The following is a 20,418-nucleotide window of genomic DNA, read 5'->3' on the forward strand; positions in this document are numbered from 1 at the left end:
GCTGGACCTGCATTTGGAGAGAATTGCAAACAGATGCCACCATCAGGACAGGGGCAAACATACACACACATACCGAGTAAAATATAGACAAGCTTCCTGCCACGTGTCATTATATATATACCTGAAGGGGTGCTGAAAAGTTCCTAGCTTCAGTTAAAAGAAAATACAGAAGGATCAGTTAATCACTCGCTTTTTGCAGTGGTCCTTCAGTTTTTTTAAGCCCTGCAAAAGAACTCATACGGTTGGGCCACCAACCAGGCCTTTCGTGATACTCTTAAAGCCAAGAACTTTCCAGTACCCCCTCATATGTAGGCACAGTCATGCCTGTGTGGTCAAGAAGCTGACTTGAATCAGGTGGCACATTATACCCTTGAGCAAGATGCTTTGTTTCGCAATGGTTTGGTCTACCTATCTGAAAATAGGTTCCTAAGACTGCTGGAGGGTTAAACCTGCACTGGTCTGATGTCCCCTTCTGGGACGATTCTTCTCCACCACGGAGACTGGAATAAGCTTTGACCTAATAGGGCTGTACAATGAAGAGAGAGAGAGACTTGAAATACATATAAAACAAACATGCATGCACACACATATGTATGTATGCTTTAGTGTATATAATGTATGTTTGTATTTTTATTCATATGAAGCATTTAATGACTCTTTAACAGATTGCAAAAAAAACACATTTTTAAATAAAATTCTATGAAATTTCTATTAAAAAAAATAAAGACAACAATGTCCAAATATTAAAGTATTTATTCATCTCTAAGTTGGTGCAATTTACTGTCTCGTTATTTCCAAGACTGTTTTCTTAATTAAATGTTATTAACCCTTTAGCTTTCAGATTATTCTGTCAAAAGTAATGCTTATTGTTTTGATTTAATCCTGCATTATCTCATAACTTCCACGATTTCAACGATGTGAATGTATATTTTTAGAACAATATTTATGGGTAGGTGTGAAAGGCCAGATCTAGCCGGTTTGAACACAGAACATGTAGAATATTTGGACTGGATATGGCCAGTTTAAAAGTTAAAGGGTTAAGATTTTAATTTTTTTTAGAAGAACTTAACCCATCTTTGGAGACAGAAAAATGTTGTTTACTCTCCATTAACTTTTGATTGACTTTAATGTTTGCTCATCATCGGATGTCTTATTCCTGGATGTACCAGACAGGATTCAAACCAGTCAACTCTGGAGTGAAATACAGTTAAAATATTTGCATTTTAGCTACATTTAGTTTCAATTTAATCTCTGATAGCCTTCAAATGTATATTTCCAACCAACACTGCCTCGTTTCCAAGTAAAGTAATATTTCCCCCTGGGCCAGGGGATGTTTCCATGAAAGCCTGGAAATGAGGAACACTATTTGGATGGTGGTAACTCTTACTAACAACTTCTCATGCAACGCCAAGACCATCTCTTAACCTTGGTTCCTTTATCCATACTTCAGCCTCTCAGTACTTGACAAATTCCCACCTGCCTCCACCCCTCCCCTGAGGGCTCTGCCATTTTCGTTCTTGTCTTACAACTTACCTGGAAATTCACTTGTGCCAGTGGCACAGACAAAAGCACCATTGTAAGGTGGTTGGTTTTAGGAAGGACATCTGGCCATAGAAAATATCCCAGATTTGATGCTGGAGCTTGGCACAGCATTGTGGCCCTCTACTTCCTGTCAAACTGTCCAACCCATCCCAGCATGGAAAACAGATTTTAAATGATGATGATGATGATGATGATGATACACACATGCAAGCATACACAATGGGCATCTGGAAAATCTGCTCCCAAGGCAGAAGACATTTGCCCAAGGTGTTATGCGTTGAGACTGAATATATTGGAAAAGTCTGTGAAGATTTTAAAAATATACTTTATTTTCAAAATATATTCCAAAAATACACTTTATATTCTAAAATATGGTTTATATTCTCTCAAATAGAAAACAGGAAAAAAAAAGTGATTTTTTAAACAAAACTTTGAATAGTCTTCAGTACAATTTCCATCAGAATAACAGAAACTCTGTCATCTGCATGACTTTGTCAACATGGATTTATATTTGCTAAGATACCAAACTGATTTCTTACCAACTTGACAACATACCAAATTGCTATCTTACCAATTTGACTAGATACCTAATTCACAGCTTACCAATTTGGCAGGTTATCAAATTGGGATCAAACCAATTCTAAAAGATGACAAATTGGTATCAAATATTGGCACAAAAAAAGATTGAAATATTCTGTTATAATGGAACTGCATCAAAACATTAAAGAAGCAAACATGTACAAGGTGTGACCTTAGTTGGCAAAAATGTCACCCATTGGCAGCCAAATGTTCTTGCATTGAATGGAATGGTAAAGAAATTCTTCTCCATGGCCTTGCTCAGGGTCAGTCCAATCTCGTGGCTGACCATAATTCACAAAGGTTCTCTTGCAGTTTATTGCTGAAGTGAATTCAACAAATGCTGAACCTTCAGCAGTTCCGAAATACCACATGGCTTGAACGTTGTGGTGCTCTGTGAGGTATTTGGTAATATGGTCTCTGTTACCAGACAGCAAATTAATGACTCCAGCAGGGACGTCTGATGTGTCAAATATCTGTAGAAAGAGATCAAAAAAAGGTTAAAAAAAAAAAATCACGACATAAAAAAGCCCTCACCACACACTTATGAAAGCCCTAAATGCCCATTCAAAAATTGCTTTCTCCACATACTCAAGAGAGCCCTCATGACATTCAGGATGCCCCCAACACAGTAAAAATAGCCTTCACAACCCTCTCATGAAAGTCCTCCACACACACACACTTAAGTCCTCAACATTTCACCCCACAAAATCCACACCTCACATCTTCATTAAACAGCTGCAAATTCCAATTCTTGAAGCCAAAGTGAATAAATATATATAAAATTGTAAAGACAGGTTACCTGGTACATGTTCATAGCAGACAGGGGATATTTCTCACTTGGGACAATGACTGTCACATTACCCCGGGCAAAAGCAGGAGCAAACAGGGATACAAAACTAAGCAGTGGATTCTCATCAGGGCAAGCAATTCCCACAACACCAACGGCTTGGTGGATTTTAACGGTCAAACCATAGAGAGTAGTTTCCTGGAAGAAGAAGAATGATTTCAAATTATGGTACAAGGCCAGCGATTTTGGGGGAAGGGGTAAGTCAACTAGCCCTTATTTTATTGACCCAAAAGGATGAAAGGCAAAGTCAACCAAGAATGGCATTTGAACTCAGAACATAAAGACAAATGAAATGCTGCTAAGCATTTTGTCCGGCATGCTAACGATGCTGCCACCTTGATCTTGATGATGATGGTGATGGTTTCAAATTTTGGCTCAAGGCTAACAGTTTTATAGGAGGTTGTTAGTCAATTACATTGATCCCAGCACTATTCCATTGACCCTGGAGGGATGAAAGAGAAAACTGATTTTGGTGAGGTTGAACTCAAAACAAAAAGGGCTGAAACTAAATATAGTAATGGGTCGGCTTAGTTGCAAGAATACAAATTGGATCTCCACTCCAAGGATAATGCTCTCCCCACTTCCAAACCATTTATCTCAGGGGCTTCAGAAAAGGGTAACAAGACTGGTCCTTCCTCTTCTGACTAAGCTGTAAACTAATTTTAAAATTCAGGGCCAACTTAGGGGACTAAAAAACAAAAACAACCACAATAAACAGGTCCAACAAATACATTTCTAATATTTAACAAAGCTGACATTCTTACCTGCACGGTTCCACCATATTTATCACAGTAGGCTGCCCAGTGAAACAACCGTTCTATGGACAACTGAACTTCATTGAGACAATCATTCATCTCTCGACCTGTCATTTCATGTAAAAGTTGAGCATTCTCATCACAGCGAGCACCCAGGTTCTCGGCAATGTAATACATGATCTGTGAGCGTAGACGTGAGGTCTTGTTGGCCCAGCTGAAAGAAAACCCAACATGAGTATTCATGAGCAATTACACACACACACACATTAAAATATTAACATTAAAGACACTGAAATTAAAGGCTTCAGAACTCCCTAAGAAGGGCAATCTGTTGACCCTTCCAGTTAATGGTTCTTTATTTTCTTCCCCTCAAAAAGACTGAAATTCCACCAGACCAGATAGATCACTTAGATATTGCTCAACCCTAGATGCAGCGAGGCAGATAAAAAGGCAAAAACTGAACAATACCCAGGGGCAGCTTTCTGTGCAGCTTCCACAGCATTGCGGACATCCTTGCGGTTGCTCTCTGGAACCACACCGACCATTTTCCCTGAGTCACTGAAGATGGTGCGAGAGGCCTGACCATCTGGACGCTTCTGACCTCCTCCGTAATACAGCTTGTAAGTTCTGTCAACACTGAAGACAAATAAAAAGAATATTTGCTTTAAAAGGAGAACAAAAACATAAATTAATAAACAAAGAAATAAAACAATGTTTATGTGTCAGAGAAAGGGCCCTCACAACTCACCTTTAATGGCTGATAAAAGGCCCCTAAAACCCACTTTTAATGGCCGATTAAATTGCCCTCAATGAACCCTCACAACTCACCTTCAATGAATTGAAAGGAGATGTTCCTGTATGGAACTTTCCCAAATGAACAGAAAAACTGAAAACCTACAAATTACTTTTCCATCATTGAGTACAAATAATAAAACAGACAGGTTTATAAACATGATGCAGGATTAGTCACTTTGGAGTTGCTGAAACAATTGTAAACTCTGGAATAAAAATAATATTGCAAATTCCAAGCTTCAACTTTGTACAGAACTGTTTTATTTCTTGGACATGTCAGGTCTTGAAGCAGATAAAGTTATAAGCAAGAGTGTAGATATTAGGTTGAAAAACCCCTCTTTTGGATTTAAAAAAAAAAAAATCAAAGGCTGTCTGGGGGCTTGAACCCAAAACTTTTGCAGACATGATAGATGTTCTACCACAGGACCAAAGCAATCCTTCAAATTTCTTTATCCATTTTAGAAACTTTATTCTTTATTATTTATCTTTTACTAGTTTCAGTCATTAGACTCTAGCCATGCTGGAGCATTATCTTAAAGAATTTTAGTTGAAGGAATTGACCCCAGGATTTATTCTTTTAAAAAACCTGGTACTTAATCTATAGGTCTCTTTTGCCAAACCATAAATTACAGGGACATACCAATGCCAGTTGTCAACTGGCGGTGGGGCACAAACGCATACAGACAGACAGACATATATGACAGGCTTCTTTCAGTTTCCAGTTACCAAATCCATTCACAAGGCTTTAGTCAGCCTTGGGCTATAGAAGACACTTGCCTTATGTGGCACACAATGGGACTGAACCAGGAACCATGTGGTTGGGAAGCAAACTCCTTACCCCTGACATATCCTTAATATTTACACTCTTATCTTTAACCTGATTTGCTTCAAATTCCATCATTCCAACAATGAATTGCTTGACATTCTCTCAAAGAATTTCTTCATACCTTGGTGCTGTTGTAGGATCAGTGTTGGGTGGAATCACACTTTGGTTGCCTGGCAAAGAATGAGAGAATTCAGCAGAACCAAAAGCCTTCATATCAACTTCAACTTTTTCATGTTTTGGTTTATTCATCCAAGATGGTTGCACATACTCATACAAACCCTACAAGACAAGGGACTTCACTTAAGGATTTTCTACAAGATTTCATAAGTTAGCTCTTATCCAGTAACCATCATCATCATCATTTAACGTCCATTGTCCATGCTGGCATGGGTTGGACAGTTTGACTGGGCTGGCACGCTGGAAGGCTGCACCAGGATCCAGTTTGATTTGGCATGGTTTTCTATGGCTAGATGCCCTTCCTAATGCCAACCACTCCGAGAATGTAATGGGTGCTTTTGCATGTCACTGGCATGGGAGCCATTTGTGTGACACCAAGCTGCTTTTACATGCCACTGGCATGGGTGCCAATTTGCATGATACTGGTATCTGCCAGGATGGCAACTTTGCTCGGCTTGATGGGTCTTCTCAAGCATGACATAATGCCAAAGGTCTCGGTCATGGCCATTTGCCTCCGTGAGGCCCAACGCTCAAAAGGTATTCTTTACATGCCACCAGGCTTTACGGGACCTCTCAAGCACATTACATCACCAAAGGTCTTGGTCACTTGTCATTGCCTCTGCAAGGCTCAAAGTTCGAAGATCATGCTTCACTACTTCGTTCCATGTCTCACTGGGTCTACCTCTTCCACAGGTTCCCTCCACACTCAGAGATCAGCACTTCTTTACACAGCTGTCCTCGCCCATACACATCACATGACCATACCAGTGCAGTTGTCAATAAGATCCCAGCAATGACCATCCTCCCTTTTATTCAGACATAGTGCTGACACCACATTAAAAGCATCCAGTACATTCTGTAAAGAAGGCATCTCGCCAGACACCAAAATAGATGACTGAAGCCTGGTGCAGTCCTCCAGCGTTGCCAGTTCCTGTCAAACTGTCCAACCCATGCCAGCATGGAAAACGCATGTTAAATGATGAGGATGATGATGGTGGTATTTAGGACGCCCCCGGTCAACCCTGATCCAACAGACCTTTCATTACAGGTGTTCTAGTTGTGACTACTTCATCTTTTATCCAGACACAATGTATCTAAGAGTACATTATCTAAGGTGTCCTTCGATTGCTTAGCAGCCCAGTTCAGACCTCATTCACAAGCTGTTGTTTATCCAGACACAGTGTATCTAGGAATATATTATTTAATGTGTCTTCCTTACTGCTGATGTGTTTAAAAAGCACCAAATCATCTCTTATCCAGCAAGCCTATAATCTAAGATGCTCCCAAGGGGAACATCCCCACCTACACCCCACCCCTTCTACAAAGAATCCCCTACATCAATGGTTCACAACAGGGGTCCAGATGCTTATATTTCTTCAATACACAAAATATTTTAAGTTTTTTCAATACATTTCTTAATAATACCTAATTATAAAAATCAAGACCTTTCTAAGCATCAAATAACTGCTGCTCTACAGGGTTGCATGACCTGCTAGAAAAAGCAGCCAAATCTCCCACAAATCACATTTCCACAGTCTTTAAAACAAATACATGCTGGATAATGTTGGCTTGGGTTCCTTGTACAGGATGGTCACGGCCAGATTAGCTTTGATCACAGATCTGTTCAATCAGACCACCACCAGCACAACTAGTCTTACTTCTCTAGCAATAGATGACATCATCCATCATCATCACTACCTGACTACATCATCACCTCACTACAATTTTCCCCCACCACCTCTACACCAGTCTTCCCTCTTCACCACAACCCCCACCCCATTCCTACCTCAGACTTACCTCTTTCCCACCATCGCGTCCATAACCACTCTGTTTAAACCCTCCAAATCCAGCAGCCGCATCAAACACGTTGTGGCAGTTGATCCAGACGGTTCCGGCATGGATGGCTGATGCCACTTCTAAACCAAGAGCTGAGGTTTCTGTCCACACACTTGCTCCAAGACCATATATTGTGTTGTTGGCCAATTTGATGGCTTCTTTTGCTGTACGGAAAGACATGGCTACCAGCACAGGACCAAAGATCTGTAGTAACAGAAGAGAATTACAAATATACAGAGAAATAAGAGTACACACACACACACACACACAAATATATACAGAGAGAGAGATACATACACGCATATATGCATACATATATACACTAACACACATACATATATATACATACATATACACACATATATACACACACACATACACATGTATGAGTGGTTATGAAGTTTGCTTTCCAACCATAAGGATTTAGGTTCAGTCCCACTGCATGGCATCTTGGGAAAGTGTCTTCTATAGCCTCGAACTGACCAAAGTGTTAGAGTAGATTTGGTAGGCAAAAACTGAAAGAAGCCTGTTGTGTGTGTGTGCACATGGTTGCACCTGAGTCTCTGCAGGGGGTTACCAGCATCGAGTTTTGTCCCTTCACGTATAAAGCAGAAACTTAGCATAGGTACCAAAGTGGGTTGATGAGATCCTCTGAAATTGTTGGAAGAGCTGCTCCAGCATGGCCACAATCCAATGGCTGAAACCAGTAAAAGAATAAAAGACTGCTAGAAAATTACCTCTTCTTCAACAACTCTAGAGACAGTCTGGACATCTGTAATTAAGGTGGGTAGGTAGAAACATCCTTTGTTTGGCATCGTCAACGATGGTTGATACACCTGCACGAATTTGGAAAACAATGAAATAAATGGCTCAAGAAATTACAATTTATTCAGTTATTTATTTACTTACGTATTTTATGACAAACAGTAAAATCATTTGTCTACTCCCTCAAATACTCCCCTTCTGCTGCCACCATAATCAAAAGGTCATTTCCCTTTTCTTTGTTCTTTCCTGTGTTGCAAATTACTTGACAACCTCACTAATGCTGGTGCAACAAATAATATGCAGTGCACTCTGTAAAATGGTTGGTGTCAGGAAAAGCATCCAGCTGTAGAAACCATCTCAAATTTGACATGGAATACAATGCAGCCTTGTGGTTCACTGGATCCTGTCAAACTCTCCGACTCATGCCAGCAAGGAAAACAAACTTTAAATGATGATGAGGAGGAGGATGGTGTGGAACAATTCCTTTGTTAGTTAATGGTTTACAGTGGACAAATCACAGGGTGGTTCCATTTCTGATGCTAGGAGCAACAAGGGAGTGTGTGTAACTCAGCCTTGAACAAATATGTCATGGAACATCATTCACAAAGGACCAGTAGTGTTATTAACCCTTTAGCATTCCAACCGGCCATATCTGGCCAAAATATTCCACCTGTTTTATGTTCAAAGGGGCCAAATCTGGCATCTGCCATCTACCCTATAATTTCATTCTACAAATAAACCATCTCATCTTCATCATCATAATCTCAAAGCTATGAGATAATCCATGATTAATTGAAAACACTCAGTCACAGCCTCCAGCATGAGCGAGGCTGTCATGCACTTTGCAAAACTATGAACCCCAAAGGGATCAACTTGATGCTGGGAGATGAGAGGCAAAAGTACAAGAGAAAGGGCCAAGGCAGAACAAAGAAAAAAAAAATCCAAAGAACAGTTTGATGCCCCTTGTGGTGTACCATTTCATTGGGGACAGGCATATTTTGATGGTCCTGAATAAAGGAACTGGGAGAAACAGGAACACGAAACTTACCGTGGCTCCTTCGTTTCTTGCTTCTTCAACAAAAGAATCAATAGTTTTTCTTTGACTCTCATTCACAATGGCACCCATATCTATGGCTTTGTCCTGGCCAGAGCCTATCCGAAAACAATCCAACCGCTTCTTAAGTCTGCTGATCATTTCTTCATAAATGGGTTCTTGCACAAGAAGCTTTGATCCGGCACAGCAGACCTGAAGACAGAACCACAGTTAAGGAAAGGAAATCTAAGCTAAACAATATTATCAGTTTCGAATTTTGGCACAAGGCCAGCAATTTAAGTCAATTACATCAGACCCCTGCTGCTTCATAATATATGTTATACGATTCGGTTTTCATTTCAGATTACAGTATACTGATTGTTAGAAAATTTGTTTGAAGTATTGCAATGTATGAGTAAAATGGTGAGTAAAATGGTGAGTAAAATGATGAGTATATTAATTGTTTATAGCAACAAGCCATGCCATGAACACCAGAAGCAAAGAGGGCATATTGTGAGTAAATCTGAAGATGGACTTAGACAGCATAAGATTGCACAGAATCTTGAGATTCCTCTTGCCACAGTCAACAGAGTGATTGAACAATTTACCAAGAGAGGAATCAACACTTCAAATCATGGAAAACATGTCTGACTATGGGGAAATACCATGTTACTTAGAAACAGGTGAGATTTAGTGACAGGAAGAGCATCCAGTCAGAGAAAATCTGCTTCAACGAATTCTGTCTGACCCATGCAAACATGGAAAAGTAGACACATGTGTAGAGAGGATGTTGTTTAAAAATGTATGCAAACACCTCATCTTCAGAGAGTATTTTACAATATTTTTACATCTAGAAAGGATCTTTACAGTGAATTTATAAAATGCTTACACCTAACCTCGAAATAAAGAGCACAGACAGAGAGATTGACACTTACCTGTCCCTGATTAAACCATATGGCATCAACTATACCTTCCACAGCACTGTCAAGGTCAGCATTTTCAAAGACTATCACTGGAGATTTTCCTCCCAATTCCAGTGACAACTTTTTGCCACTTCCAGCGGTCAATTGACGCAGCTTCTGACCAACCTAGAAAGAGAGAAAGAAAGAAACCAATTAATAAATTTAACACTAAAGTTTAACACTTTTGCTGCCTTCATTTCAATTAATTTTGAAAATGATGAAAAATTTACTAAAATCACTCATTATGAAGCTGATGTTTGAAACATTAATTAAGAAACATTAATCAAGCACAGCAAATCGCCAAAGGTCTCAGCCACTTGTCATCCTCTTAGTGAGGCCTAATGTTTGAAGGTCGTGCTTCACCACCTCATCCCATGTCTTCCAGGGTCTGCTTCTTCCACAGGTTCCCTCCACAGTTAGAGATCAACTCCAACAAATAATGAAGGATTTAGTAAAATAATTGTCATTTTTTAAGCTGATATTTGAAATGTAAATTAACTTAGAACAAACAAAACAAAAAGGTTGGTTGCTTACGCCAGTGGATCCAGTGAAAGCTACTTTGTTAACATCAATATGTTCTGCTAAACGGCTGCCAAATGCTCCGTTGCCAGTGACAACATTGAATACACCTGCAGGCAACCCAGCCTGGGCAAAGATCTCAGCCAGTAGGAGGCAGCTGAGCCGGGTGTAAGATGCTGGTTTTAAGATGACTGTGTTACCCATTGCCAGGGCAGGACATACTTTCCACATGAGGATCATCAGTGGAAAATTCCATGGTACAATGCCCACGACAACACCTGCAGGAAAAGGTATTTGTATCGAAATTAATTGGCCCTGAATAATGAATTTACAAAAGTTGAAAGAGAAGAACTTTCATAACGTTCCTTACCAAGTGGTTTCCAGCCCCTCATTTCGGTGTCCATCAGCTGAGCCCATCCAGCATGATGGTAGACGTGGTTTATAACTGTTGGAATATCATAGTCACGAGTCTCTCGGAATGGTTTACCATTATCCATGCTCTCCAGCACCGCCAACAACTTCTGGTGCTTCTGAATGTTTCTTGCAATACTGAAATGAAAATAAAAAGTTTTATCAGAACAAACAATTGCAACCATGAAAATGCATAAAACTTGGATGGTTTGACATTTGTAAAACAACATTCACATAACTACACCGAGAAGGACAAAGGCACAGGATGCCAACCTCAAAAGCATACACAAACTATAATCACCCCCATTAACACTTTTGTTACCATATTTCTGTCGAGATGCTCTGTGTTTCTTTCAATTAATTTTAAATATAACAAAGAATTTAGTAAAATAACTTAGTTATCATTAAGCTAGTGTTAGGAACATAAATTGTGACTAAGGTTTGATGGAAGATTTTAATTCAGAACCTTTGAAAACAAGACATTTGTATTGAGAGCCAGAGTCGGTTTCAGCCAGGTTGGTAATGAAAGGGTTAAACTACAGCCACACAGAAGACCAGATTTACACAATAGGACACCCACAAAAGTGCCCTCAGACACTGCATGATATGCATAAAAGCACACACAATGAAACACACAGATTCATACCCATACAACAGGCTAGAAATAGCAGCCATACACCCCTACCCATTAAATAACACCTTACAATCTTCAAAGAAAAATACAAGATTGGATGGTCATGACTGGATTGTCTCATCACAGATCAGGTAAATCAGAGTTATGATCAATTCTGGGTTAAGTAGCAACGATAACAACAGTAGTCCTGGGAAGATAGAGTTGGGCTTTGTCTTACCTGTAGAGATAACGAGCTCTTGTATGGGGTGACAGGGTGCTCCATGAAGTAAAGGCTTTCTTTGCAGCCTTAACAACAGCTTCAACATCATCTTGTACACCCTGGATGGTTGTGGCTAGAATTTCATCTAGAGATAGAAAGTGGAAAAGAGCAAGGAGAAAAGTTTTAATCAGAAACTTCTTTTTTTTTTTTGCATAAGAGAGAGAGAGGGGGGAGGGGGGAGAGAGAGAGAGAGAGAGAGAGAGAGAGAGAGAGAGAGAGAGATTGGCAGCAGAACTTTCTCAGGTCTTGGTACCAAATCTCCTACAGACTTTGGCACTAGTCCTCTCACAGTTCTTGGTGCTGTATCTTCTATTACACACTGAAGCAAAGCTTTCACTGATCATGGTTAATGACACCAGTCAATTCAATCCATGGTCCTTGAACTTTGAAAGACCATGGCACCAGAACATTTACTGAATATGGCCTTAATCTATTCAAATAGTGTGGCACCAAGCCTTGGGTTATTGATTTACACACCATGGTTCAAGTCTGTTCGTGAACCACAGAGGGAATTCTGTTGTAGATTGGAAAGCCAGTTCTTACAAATGGCCAGAAGACTTTCAAAGACCAAGAAACCAGGAGTTTTACAGACAGCAGCCCCAGTTGTCACATTCAGATATATTATATTAACCCTTTTGTTACCATATTTCTATCAGCATGCAATGCCTTTGCTTCAATTAATTTTGAAAACGATAAAGAATTTAGTAAAATAACAGCTATTATTAAGTTAGTGTTTGGAACATAAATTAACATGAAATTTTGATGGAAAGTTTTAATTTAGATCATTTTAAAATAGGAAGTTTCTATCATAGAATCAGGGACAGGAATGGTACTTAACCCTTTAGTGTTCAGATTAATCTATTAAATGTAATACTTTTTTCACTCGAATTGTTTTGAATTAATCATACATTATCTTACAGCTTTGAAATTTCGATGGTGTGATAGTTTATTCTTAGAATGTCATTGTAGGTTAGGTGTGAGAGGCTAGATATGGCCAGTCTGAATGTAAATCATGTCGGATATTTGGGCCGGATATGGCCGGCTTAAACACCAAAGGGTTAAAAGAGTTAAGAAGCTTGTAAGTTGGCAGGGAAGGAACCAGAAATCTGGTTCAAATGTTCACCATTCTATAAAAGAGATCAACTTAACAAATTCTGCTGAACACTTTTGTTAGCATATTTTTGTTTGAAATACATTGCTTTTGTTTCATTTAATTTTGAAAATAATGAATTAAAAAAATAATAATGTGATCATTAATCTTGGATTTAGAACATAGATTAACACAGTTTTGAAAGAAGGTTTTAATATAAATCACTTTAAGCTGGGAGTTAAAACAGGGGGTAGGGGACAGTCCCAAGCAGGACGGTATCAAAAGGGTTCAAGTAAGACTTGTTCATAAACCTGTTGAAGGGTTTGTGCTGTTAACGGTCTCTCGTCCTTCTGGTTTAACCCACACTCCGTCAATGAAATGTCCAAATTTCCTTTCATGTTTATTTAACCATTCCTGGAAGGGTAAAAGAAAAAAAGTTCCATATAGTTCCATGACTTCACGAGATGTAAGGAGTGGGGGGTCGGGGTAAGGACTAATACGATAATCTCACATGGTCACTGACCTCGGCCCTGTCATAGACTTCTAGGGATACGTCCAACAAGGGACCCCTTTTATTTTACAGCCACCAAAAATTTGACAAATACATTATTTTCAAAATTAACTGAAGCAAAAATAATGTATTTCAACAAAAATATGGTAATGTAAGGGTTAAAAGTTGGCAATCATTGACGACCTTTGAAATTCGTGTCAGTGATAGCAATTGAACTCAGAATCTGTCAGCTTTTTTTTCTTGTTTTTTTTTTTTCCTGATATATACAAACTTATATCTGATAGAGGTGCAGGTGTGGCTGTGTGGTAAGACGTTCACTTCCCAATCACATGGTTCTGGGTTTAGTCCCTCTGTGTGGAACCTTAGGCATGTGTCTTCTACTATAGTATTGGGCTGGCCAAAGCCTTGTGAGCAGATTTAGTACACGAAAAACTGAAAGAAGCCCATTATATATACAGTAATCCCTTGCCATATTGTGGTTCACCTGTCACAGTTCACCAATCGCGGTTTATTATTTAAGCTTACATCAATTCCTCCATGTTGTTGTTTTACATTTATAATAAAATAAATAGATACAAATTATAAAAATAATTAAAAGAGTACAGTACTGTTTCAACTTTGTGGATTTTCATCTATTGTGGAGGGTTTTGGAATGTAACATCTGCGATAGTCGAGGGATTACTGTATGTGTGTGTGTCTTTGTATCTGTGTTTGCCCCCACAACAGCCTGACAATAGGTGAGGGCGTGTATATGTCCCCATAACATAAGAACAGGGTAAATACCAGGCTCAAAAAAAAAAAAAAAAAGATACATATTGGGGTCAAACCCTTCAAGGTGGTGCCCCAGCATGGCCACAGTCTAATGATTGAAACAAATAAAAGATAACAGAGGAACCCTAGGCCCTTATCTAAGTCTCCTTAGCTGTTTCCACTCAAACGTACACCTTCCCTCCCACCCCCCTTCAAACATAACTGTACAAAGTCTAACATTCATTGTATCTCTCTTTCTTTCTCTCTCTCTCTGCACAGTCATTGATACTGGGAATAGGTCAAGTTGTTAGGCAGGATTTGAAAGGTCAAGTGTCAGCCGGCTTACACAAACAAGCCACCACAGGGATTCACACACACACACACACACACACACACACACACACACACAAATAATAGAAACAAGCCACAATGGAGTTTCATATAGACACACAAACACACCATGAGAAAATATCGCACATACAAATATCAAACCATGAAACTTCATACACACAGGTATCTGCTGCTTCCAGGCTTGCCATGGCGTCCTCCTACACAACCAGGCATCAAATAGTTGCAAAACATAAAAATTTAGGTCCAATAAGGCTTGCACAGCACCTTCCAGATCCTACTGACACAATCTAGAGACAAGTCCGGGCAAGATATCCAGTGCCAACATGGGTTGCAGGCTCGGGAATGTGGAAGTGTCATGATTTCAAGTGCAAGCAAAATATCTCCAAAATGTTCAATGCCATTCCCTGCACATCTTGTTTTATACCAGAGTGACCTTCTCCTGGGGACATGCCTTAACAAAAGTTAAGGGGTGCCTCATTCTCAGTGGTCTTCCAGCACGTTGGACACTAACTCAGAATTTCTGAGAGTCCATGCTAATAATCCATTGCAACAGATTTATATTTATTATAAACACATTATTGTCGTAAAAATGAGAAGTTGTTTTGTGACATACACAACAATGTGTTAAGAATAAATATGCAAGTCATTGCCATACACAATGCAGATAATGATATTATGTGTGTGCATGTGTATGTATATGCGTGTGTGTATATATATGTGTGTGTGTATATATCTATCTATATGTATATATGTGTGTGTGTACAAAATAGTCACTAAATGTGACTACATTGCTAGAAATAAGAGCATTATAAACTACAGCATTATAGCAGTTTAGTTCTTATTTCTAGCAATGTACGTGTTTCTTAACACCTTAGTCACATTTAGTGACAATTATAATTCTCGTGTTTGGTGAAAAATTCCAAACTGCTGTTTATATTAATTATATATATATATACGGTTCTAGGTAAATTCCATTGTAGGAAAATTCCACCAGGTAAATTTCACCAAAGGTGAAATTATTATTATTACTATATGGGTTACAATATTATGGAAACAAAAAAAGAAGAAGACATAAATTTGTGGAAACTATGCACTGCCCTCAAAGCTGAGGAAGGATTAAGCCAGACAAAAATGAAAGTGAGGTAGTGACTAGAATGTTAGCAAATACACAAATAGACGTACATATACACATACATATATATATGGGAGAATTTATGAAAAAAACAACAGACAAAAACAGGTGGTGTAAACAACAAATGGATGTATTAGTTTATATATGTACACACACACACACACATATATATATATATATGACTGGCTCCCGTAGGATTTTCAAGTGAGATCGTTGCCAGTGCCCCTGGACTGGCTTGTGCGGGTGGCACATAAAAGACACCATTTCGAGCGGGTGACACGTAAAAGCACCCACTACACTCTCTGAGTGGTTGGCGTTAGGAAGGGCATCCAGCTGTAGAAACTCTGCCAAATTAGATTGGAGCCTGGTGTTGCCATCCGGTTTCACCAGTCCTCAGTCAAACCGTCCAACCCATGCTAGCATGGAAAGTGGACGTTAAACGATGATGATGATATATATATAAATTCAATAATAGGATGAATTCTTTAACAAGAATTTATCAAGTAGTTAGCGTGAAAAAAACTTCATAAGGGAAAAAATCCATCATTTATTCCCAAAATATATTTATTTATATAAGGGCATTACTATACAAGGCATTATTGTATAGTAATGCCCTTATATAAATAAATAAATATATATATATATATATATATATATATATATATATATATATTATATACAGTGATAACTGGTTATTAGTATCATATAATTCTTTATTGGAATGGTGGACCCTGAAGCAGATAATGCTATAAATAATAGTTTCAAATTTTGGCACAAGGCCAGCAAATTTGGTGGAAGGGCAAGTTGATTGCATCAACCCCAGTGTTTGACTGGTACTCATTTTATCAACCCTAAGGTCAACCTCAGTGGAATTGGAACTCAGAATGTAAAAATGGATGAAATACCACTAAGCATTTCGCCCGGATCAGAAATTTCCTGGGACCAACCAGCAACATCAACTACAAAAGATGCCTATTTGTAATGTCAACCTTAGAAATGTCACGAGGATGGAAAAAGAGAAAAAAAAAAAAGTAGAACATTTTCTGTTCCAGATTTCATGCTTGTCAGACATTCTGATGACGAATGCCCTACTGCACACACTGCCACCCCCACCTTCCCCCACTTCATCAATTAACACTTTTTTGGGTGAAAAGATAAACTGTTTTGACAATTATTATTATTATTATTATTATTATTATATGGTGAGAGAGAGAAGAAAAGGGAATATTCTACTTTTATAGGTTTTTTTTTTTTGAGGCATAGATTTATATATATATATATATATATAATAATTTTTTTCCAGAGGATGTGGCAACCGTTACCAATATAGCATAAGAACTTACCTTAGGAGATCATTAATTAGATTCCTTAAGGGTCGTTCTCACAGTTTATATTTATATCATAAGATTTTTAAACTTTTAAATTTTCATATTCAAAAGAGACAGAGACTTCAAATTCGATATATCGATTTATTCTATATATATATGTTTGTGTGTCTGTGTTAGTCCTCCCACCAACTGATGTTGGTGCGTTTACGTCTACGTAACCTAGCGGTTCGGCAAAAGAGAACGAAGTACTACGCTTAGAAAGAATAAGTGCTGGGGACGATTTGTTCGACTAAAGGCGATGTTCCAGCATGGCCGCAGTCAAATGAATGAAAAAAATAAAAGAATAAAAATTTATAAGGATAATATTTATAATGAATCTGCCGTTTTTTGATGGGTCGCTTGACAATTGACTAGTTTACATAATTCTGCGGTTCGGCAAATGACATCGATAGACAAAAGCACCAGACTTTAACAAAAAAAAAAATAATAATAATAATAAGCACACTGAAACAATTAAAAAGATAATGAAAAAAAATCAAAAAGAATGAAAATGTTTCATAAGGCGTGCATGTAGAATAGCGTCGGTAAAAACAACAGGTTCTGGATTAAGTAAAAGCGGAGTTATTTGTTTTTGTTAAAGACATCGGATCATCGAAGGCTGATCAAATCAATTTCTTTATATCAATAACTTTTATACTTCTGTGGGGAATGTTTGAGAATATAATGGGTTAATTCTTATTAAATCAAAAATATGACATTAAACACTTCCTGATGGAGTTATTAAGTGTGACAGATATTGTAATTTCCGACAGCCTGTTACAAACAATAGAACGGGATTTTTTACTTGACAACACTCGAACTAGCGGTTTATATGCATTATATGCATTTATGCATCCCATCCTTTATTCAGACATACTATACCTAGGTGCAAATTAGCTTACGTTCTTCTTTTAAGACAATGTGGAGTTACGTAAGGGAGGTTTGGCCAAAACAAAACCGATAAACTAAAATGGTAACTATTTTTCACTAGGTCACGAACGTTCACTTTCATTTCGCCATAATAATTATTTCTATCATAGCCCAAAATTTGGTAGGAGGGGCAAATCGATTACATCGACTTCGAAAGGATAAAAAGCAAAGACGACCTCGATGAAATTTTAACTCAGAACTTAAAAGACAGACGAAATGTTGCTTGCATTTTGCACTTTTCGCCATAAAATTGTATTTTTCTGGGTCTTTATGTTCTGAGTTCAAATTCCACTGTGGTCAACTTTGCATTCCATCCTTTCAGAAGTCGATAAAATAAAGTATCAGTCAATTACAGGATCAATGACATTGACACACCCTCTTTGCCGGCCTCACGTCTAGATTAGAAAACAATTATTAATGCTAGCATTAACCCCGAAAAAGTTTGGGGGAAGGAGCAACCAGGGGTATGTAATTGAATACATCAGAGTTTCTCACAAGGGGCAGCCCCCACCTAACATGTGGGAGATGGAGGGCTAAGAGAATTTAAAATCAGTAAACAAACTGCTGTGTTTAAAATAAAAATCAAGATGGTTTTAAAGATTTAAACTTGTCTAACGCCCTCGCAAAAGAAATGGGAATTATTCGGCTGCTATTTTCATACAGGGGTAAAGGGGCAAAATGTATACACCCAAATATTTTGATGTTGGGCATTTATTTGTCAGGCTTATTTCCACCAGAGAACAGGGGAGAGCGAGGATTCGTTAACGATTTAGGGCAACAATATTGAACGGTCTGCTCCCTGTTTTAGGGAAACAAGGGGTACGATTACTTGGTAAAGAACCGTCATTTGTTTTGTTTTTTTTATATATATAAATTCTATGTCCCACACACACTGAACCCCCTATATATATTTGTTTTATCGAACCTGAATGAATGAAAGTAAAAAACGACCGAAGTGTCAGCAATGAATTTTATCCAGCATCCCAACCAATTCTGTTAGCCACCATCAGTACCAAACTGTACCACAACTTTAGCCCCAAAGAGAGACGAATCATCGAGGGAGCCTCTACGAGGTCGTCAGAAAGAAAGAAACGACATATTGGTTGATGTAGTCGTAGATACGGTAAAGAAAACAAAAACAGGCGAGGTGGTTACGGTTGGAATAACTTTGATCACAGGTCTGTCTGTTTGATCAGGACTGACCTGGGGTTAAACAAAATCAAGCTCAAACGGACTTTGACATTAATTAACTTGCAATTGACAACTTTATACACGAGAGCCTCTCAGAGGTCGATCTGCTAATTAAAAATAGCAGTCAAAAGCCTTGGATCGTATCGGCTTGAAAAAAGACACGTTTGATAAAGTCCTCGATATATATATATATATATATATATATATATAAAACGGGTTGGTCGAGTCTGGAACGTCTTTGTTCATCTCATAGGTTGACTCAATCAGAAACTAACCTGGAGTTTAAACAACACTCGAACTTTTTTAAAAGTTTACGAAGAAAGAAAGTTATTACATATTTAATACAAGTTTATGCATTTGTCAGAGTATTCGAAAACATTTTTTAAGTCGAATAAATGTCTGATTAAGTGATCGATTGAATGATTAACGCAAATCTAGCTTCGTAAAACTGAGTCAAAACACTGTAAAATGACAAAGAAGAAAGATCAAAAATGTAGAATAACTATTTGATTATTACCTGGACGATGGTATCGGCTTCTGGAGCGGGACCATAGCTGAGGGAGTCGAAAATGGTTTGGGTTTGGAACAGAGAACTGCTTTGGGACGACATGATTATTATAAGCAACTACAGAACTAATTAAGTATATTGAGACAAATAAAAGTTAATATAAACATATATTTGTATATATATATATATACTTATATATGTTTATATACTCAACAACTATATATATGTATATATATATATGTGTGTGTATAAGCACAAGGTTAGTTTCCTCAACCTCGTGAGTTTGCGCGAAAACACTTGTTATTTTGTCTCCACTCCTTTCCCCACTGAGGATAACAAACGACTGAGTAGAAGAGGTGGGGGAGAAAGATTTATCATCTACACTGGTGATCATGTGATGGTGGTGGTGATGGAATTCTTGTGGGAGTGGTGGTGGTGGTGGAATTCTTGTTGGAGTGGTGATGGCGGTGGACGCGTTGTTGTTGATAATAGTAGTAGTAGTAGTGATGGTGCAGGTAGTAACGGCAGTTAAGGAGGCGGCGGCGGTGGTACCTTCTTTGAAGTAATGGTTGTAGTGATGAGGGTGATGTTGACGTCTTTCTTGAAATGATGATGATGGTGGTGGAGTTGGTGTTGCTAAGTTGTTTAGCC

The 20,418-nt window shown here is 38.4% G+C and overlaps 1 protein-coding gene across 3 annotated transcripts; it reads right to left on the reverse strand.

The window, feature by feature from the left end:
- Positions 1-1,851: 1,851 nt before the first annotated feature.
- Positions 1,852-20,117, reverse strand: LOC106868785 (uncharacterized). 3 transcript variants are annotated; one of them, XM_014914202.3, is made up of 14 exons: positions 19,777-20,117; positions 13,339-13,441; positions 11,896-12,022; positions 11,004-11,182; positions 10,649-10,911; positions 10,088-10,240; positions 9,168-9,365; positions 8,092-8,190; positions 7,316-7,558; positions 5,463-5,620; positions 4,192-4,359; positions 3,733-3,937; positions 2,921-3,106; positions 1,852-2,594 (listed from the first exon to the last, which is right to left on the reverse strand). In XM_014914202.3, exons 1-14 carry the CDS (start codon positions 19,867-19,869, stop codon positions 2,295-2,297), a joined length of 2,475 nt encoding a protein of 824 aa, XP_014769688.1. In that variant the 5' UTR covers positions 19,870-20,117; the 3' UTR covers positions 1,852-2,294. The 3 variants fall into 3 exon arrangements, with proteins under 3 accessions (XP_014769688.1, XP_089195350.1, XP_089195351.1); XM_089339224.1 differs by lacking the exon at positions 19,777-20,117 and adding an exon at positions 14,904-15,277; XM_089339225.1 differs by lacking the exon at positions 13,339-13,441 and having other exon boundaries at positions 19,777-19,962.
- Between the last annotated feature and the right edge of the window lie 301 nt (positions 20,118-20,418).

This window comes from Octopus bimaculoides, chromosome 21 (genome assembly GCF_046866305.1).
Source record: "Octopus bimaculoides isolate indiv1 chromosome 21, ASM4686630v1, whole genome shotgun sequence".
Lineage (NCBI taxonomy): Eukaryota > Metazoa > Mollusca > Cephalopoda > Octopoda > Octopodidae > Octopus > Octopus bimaculoides.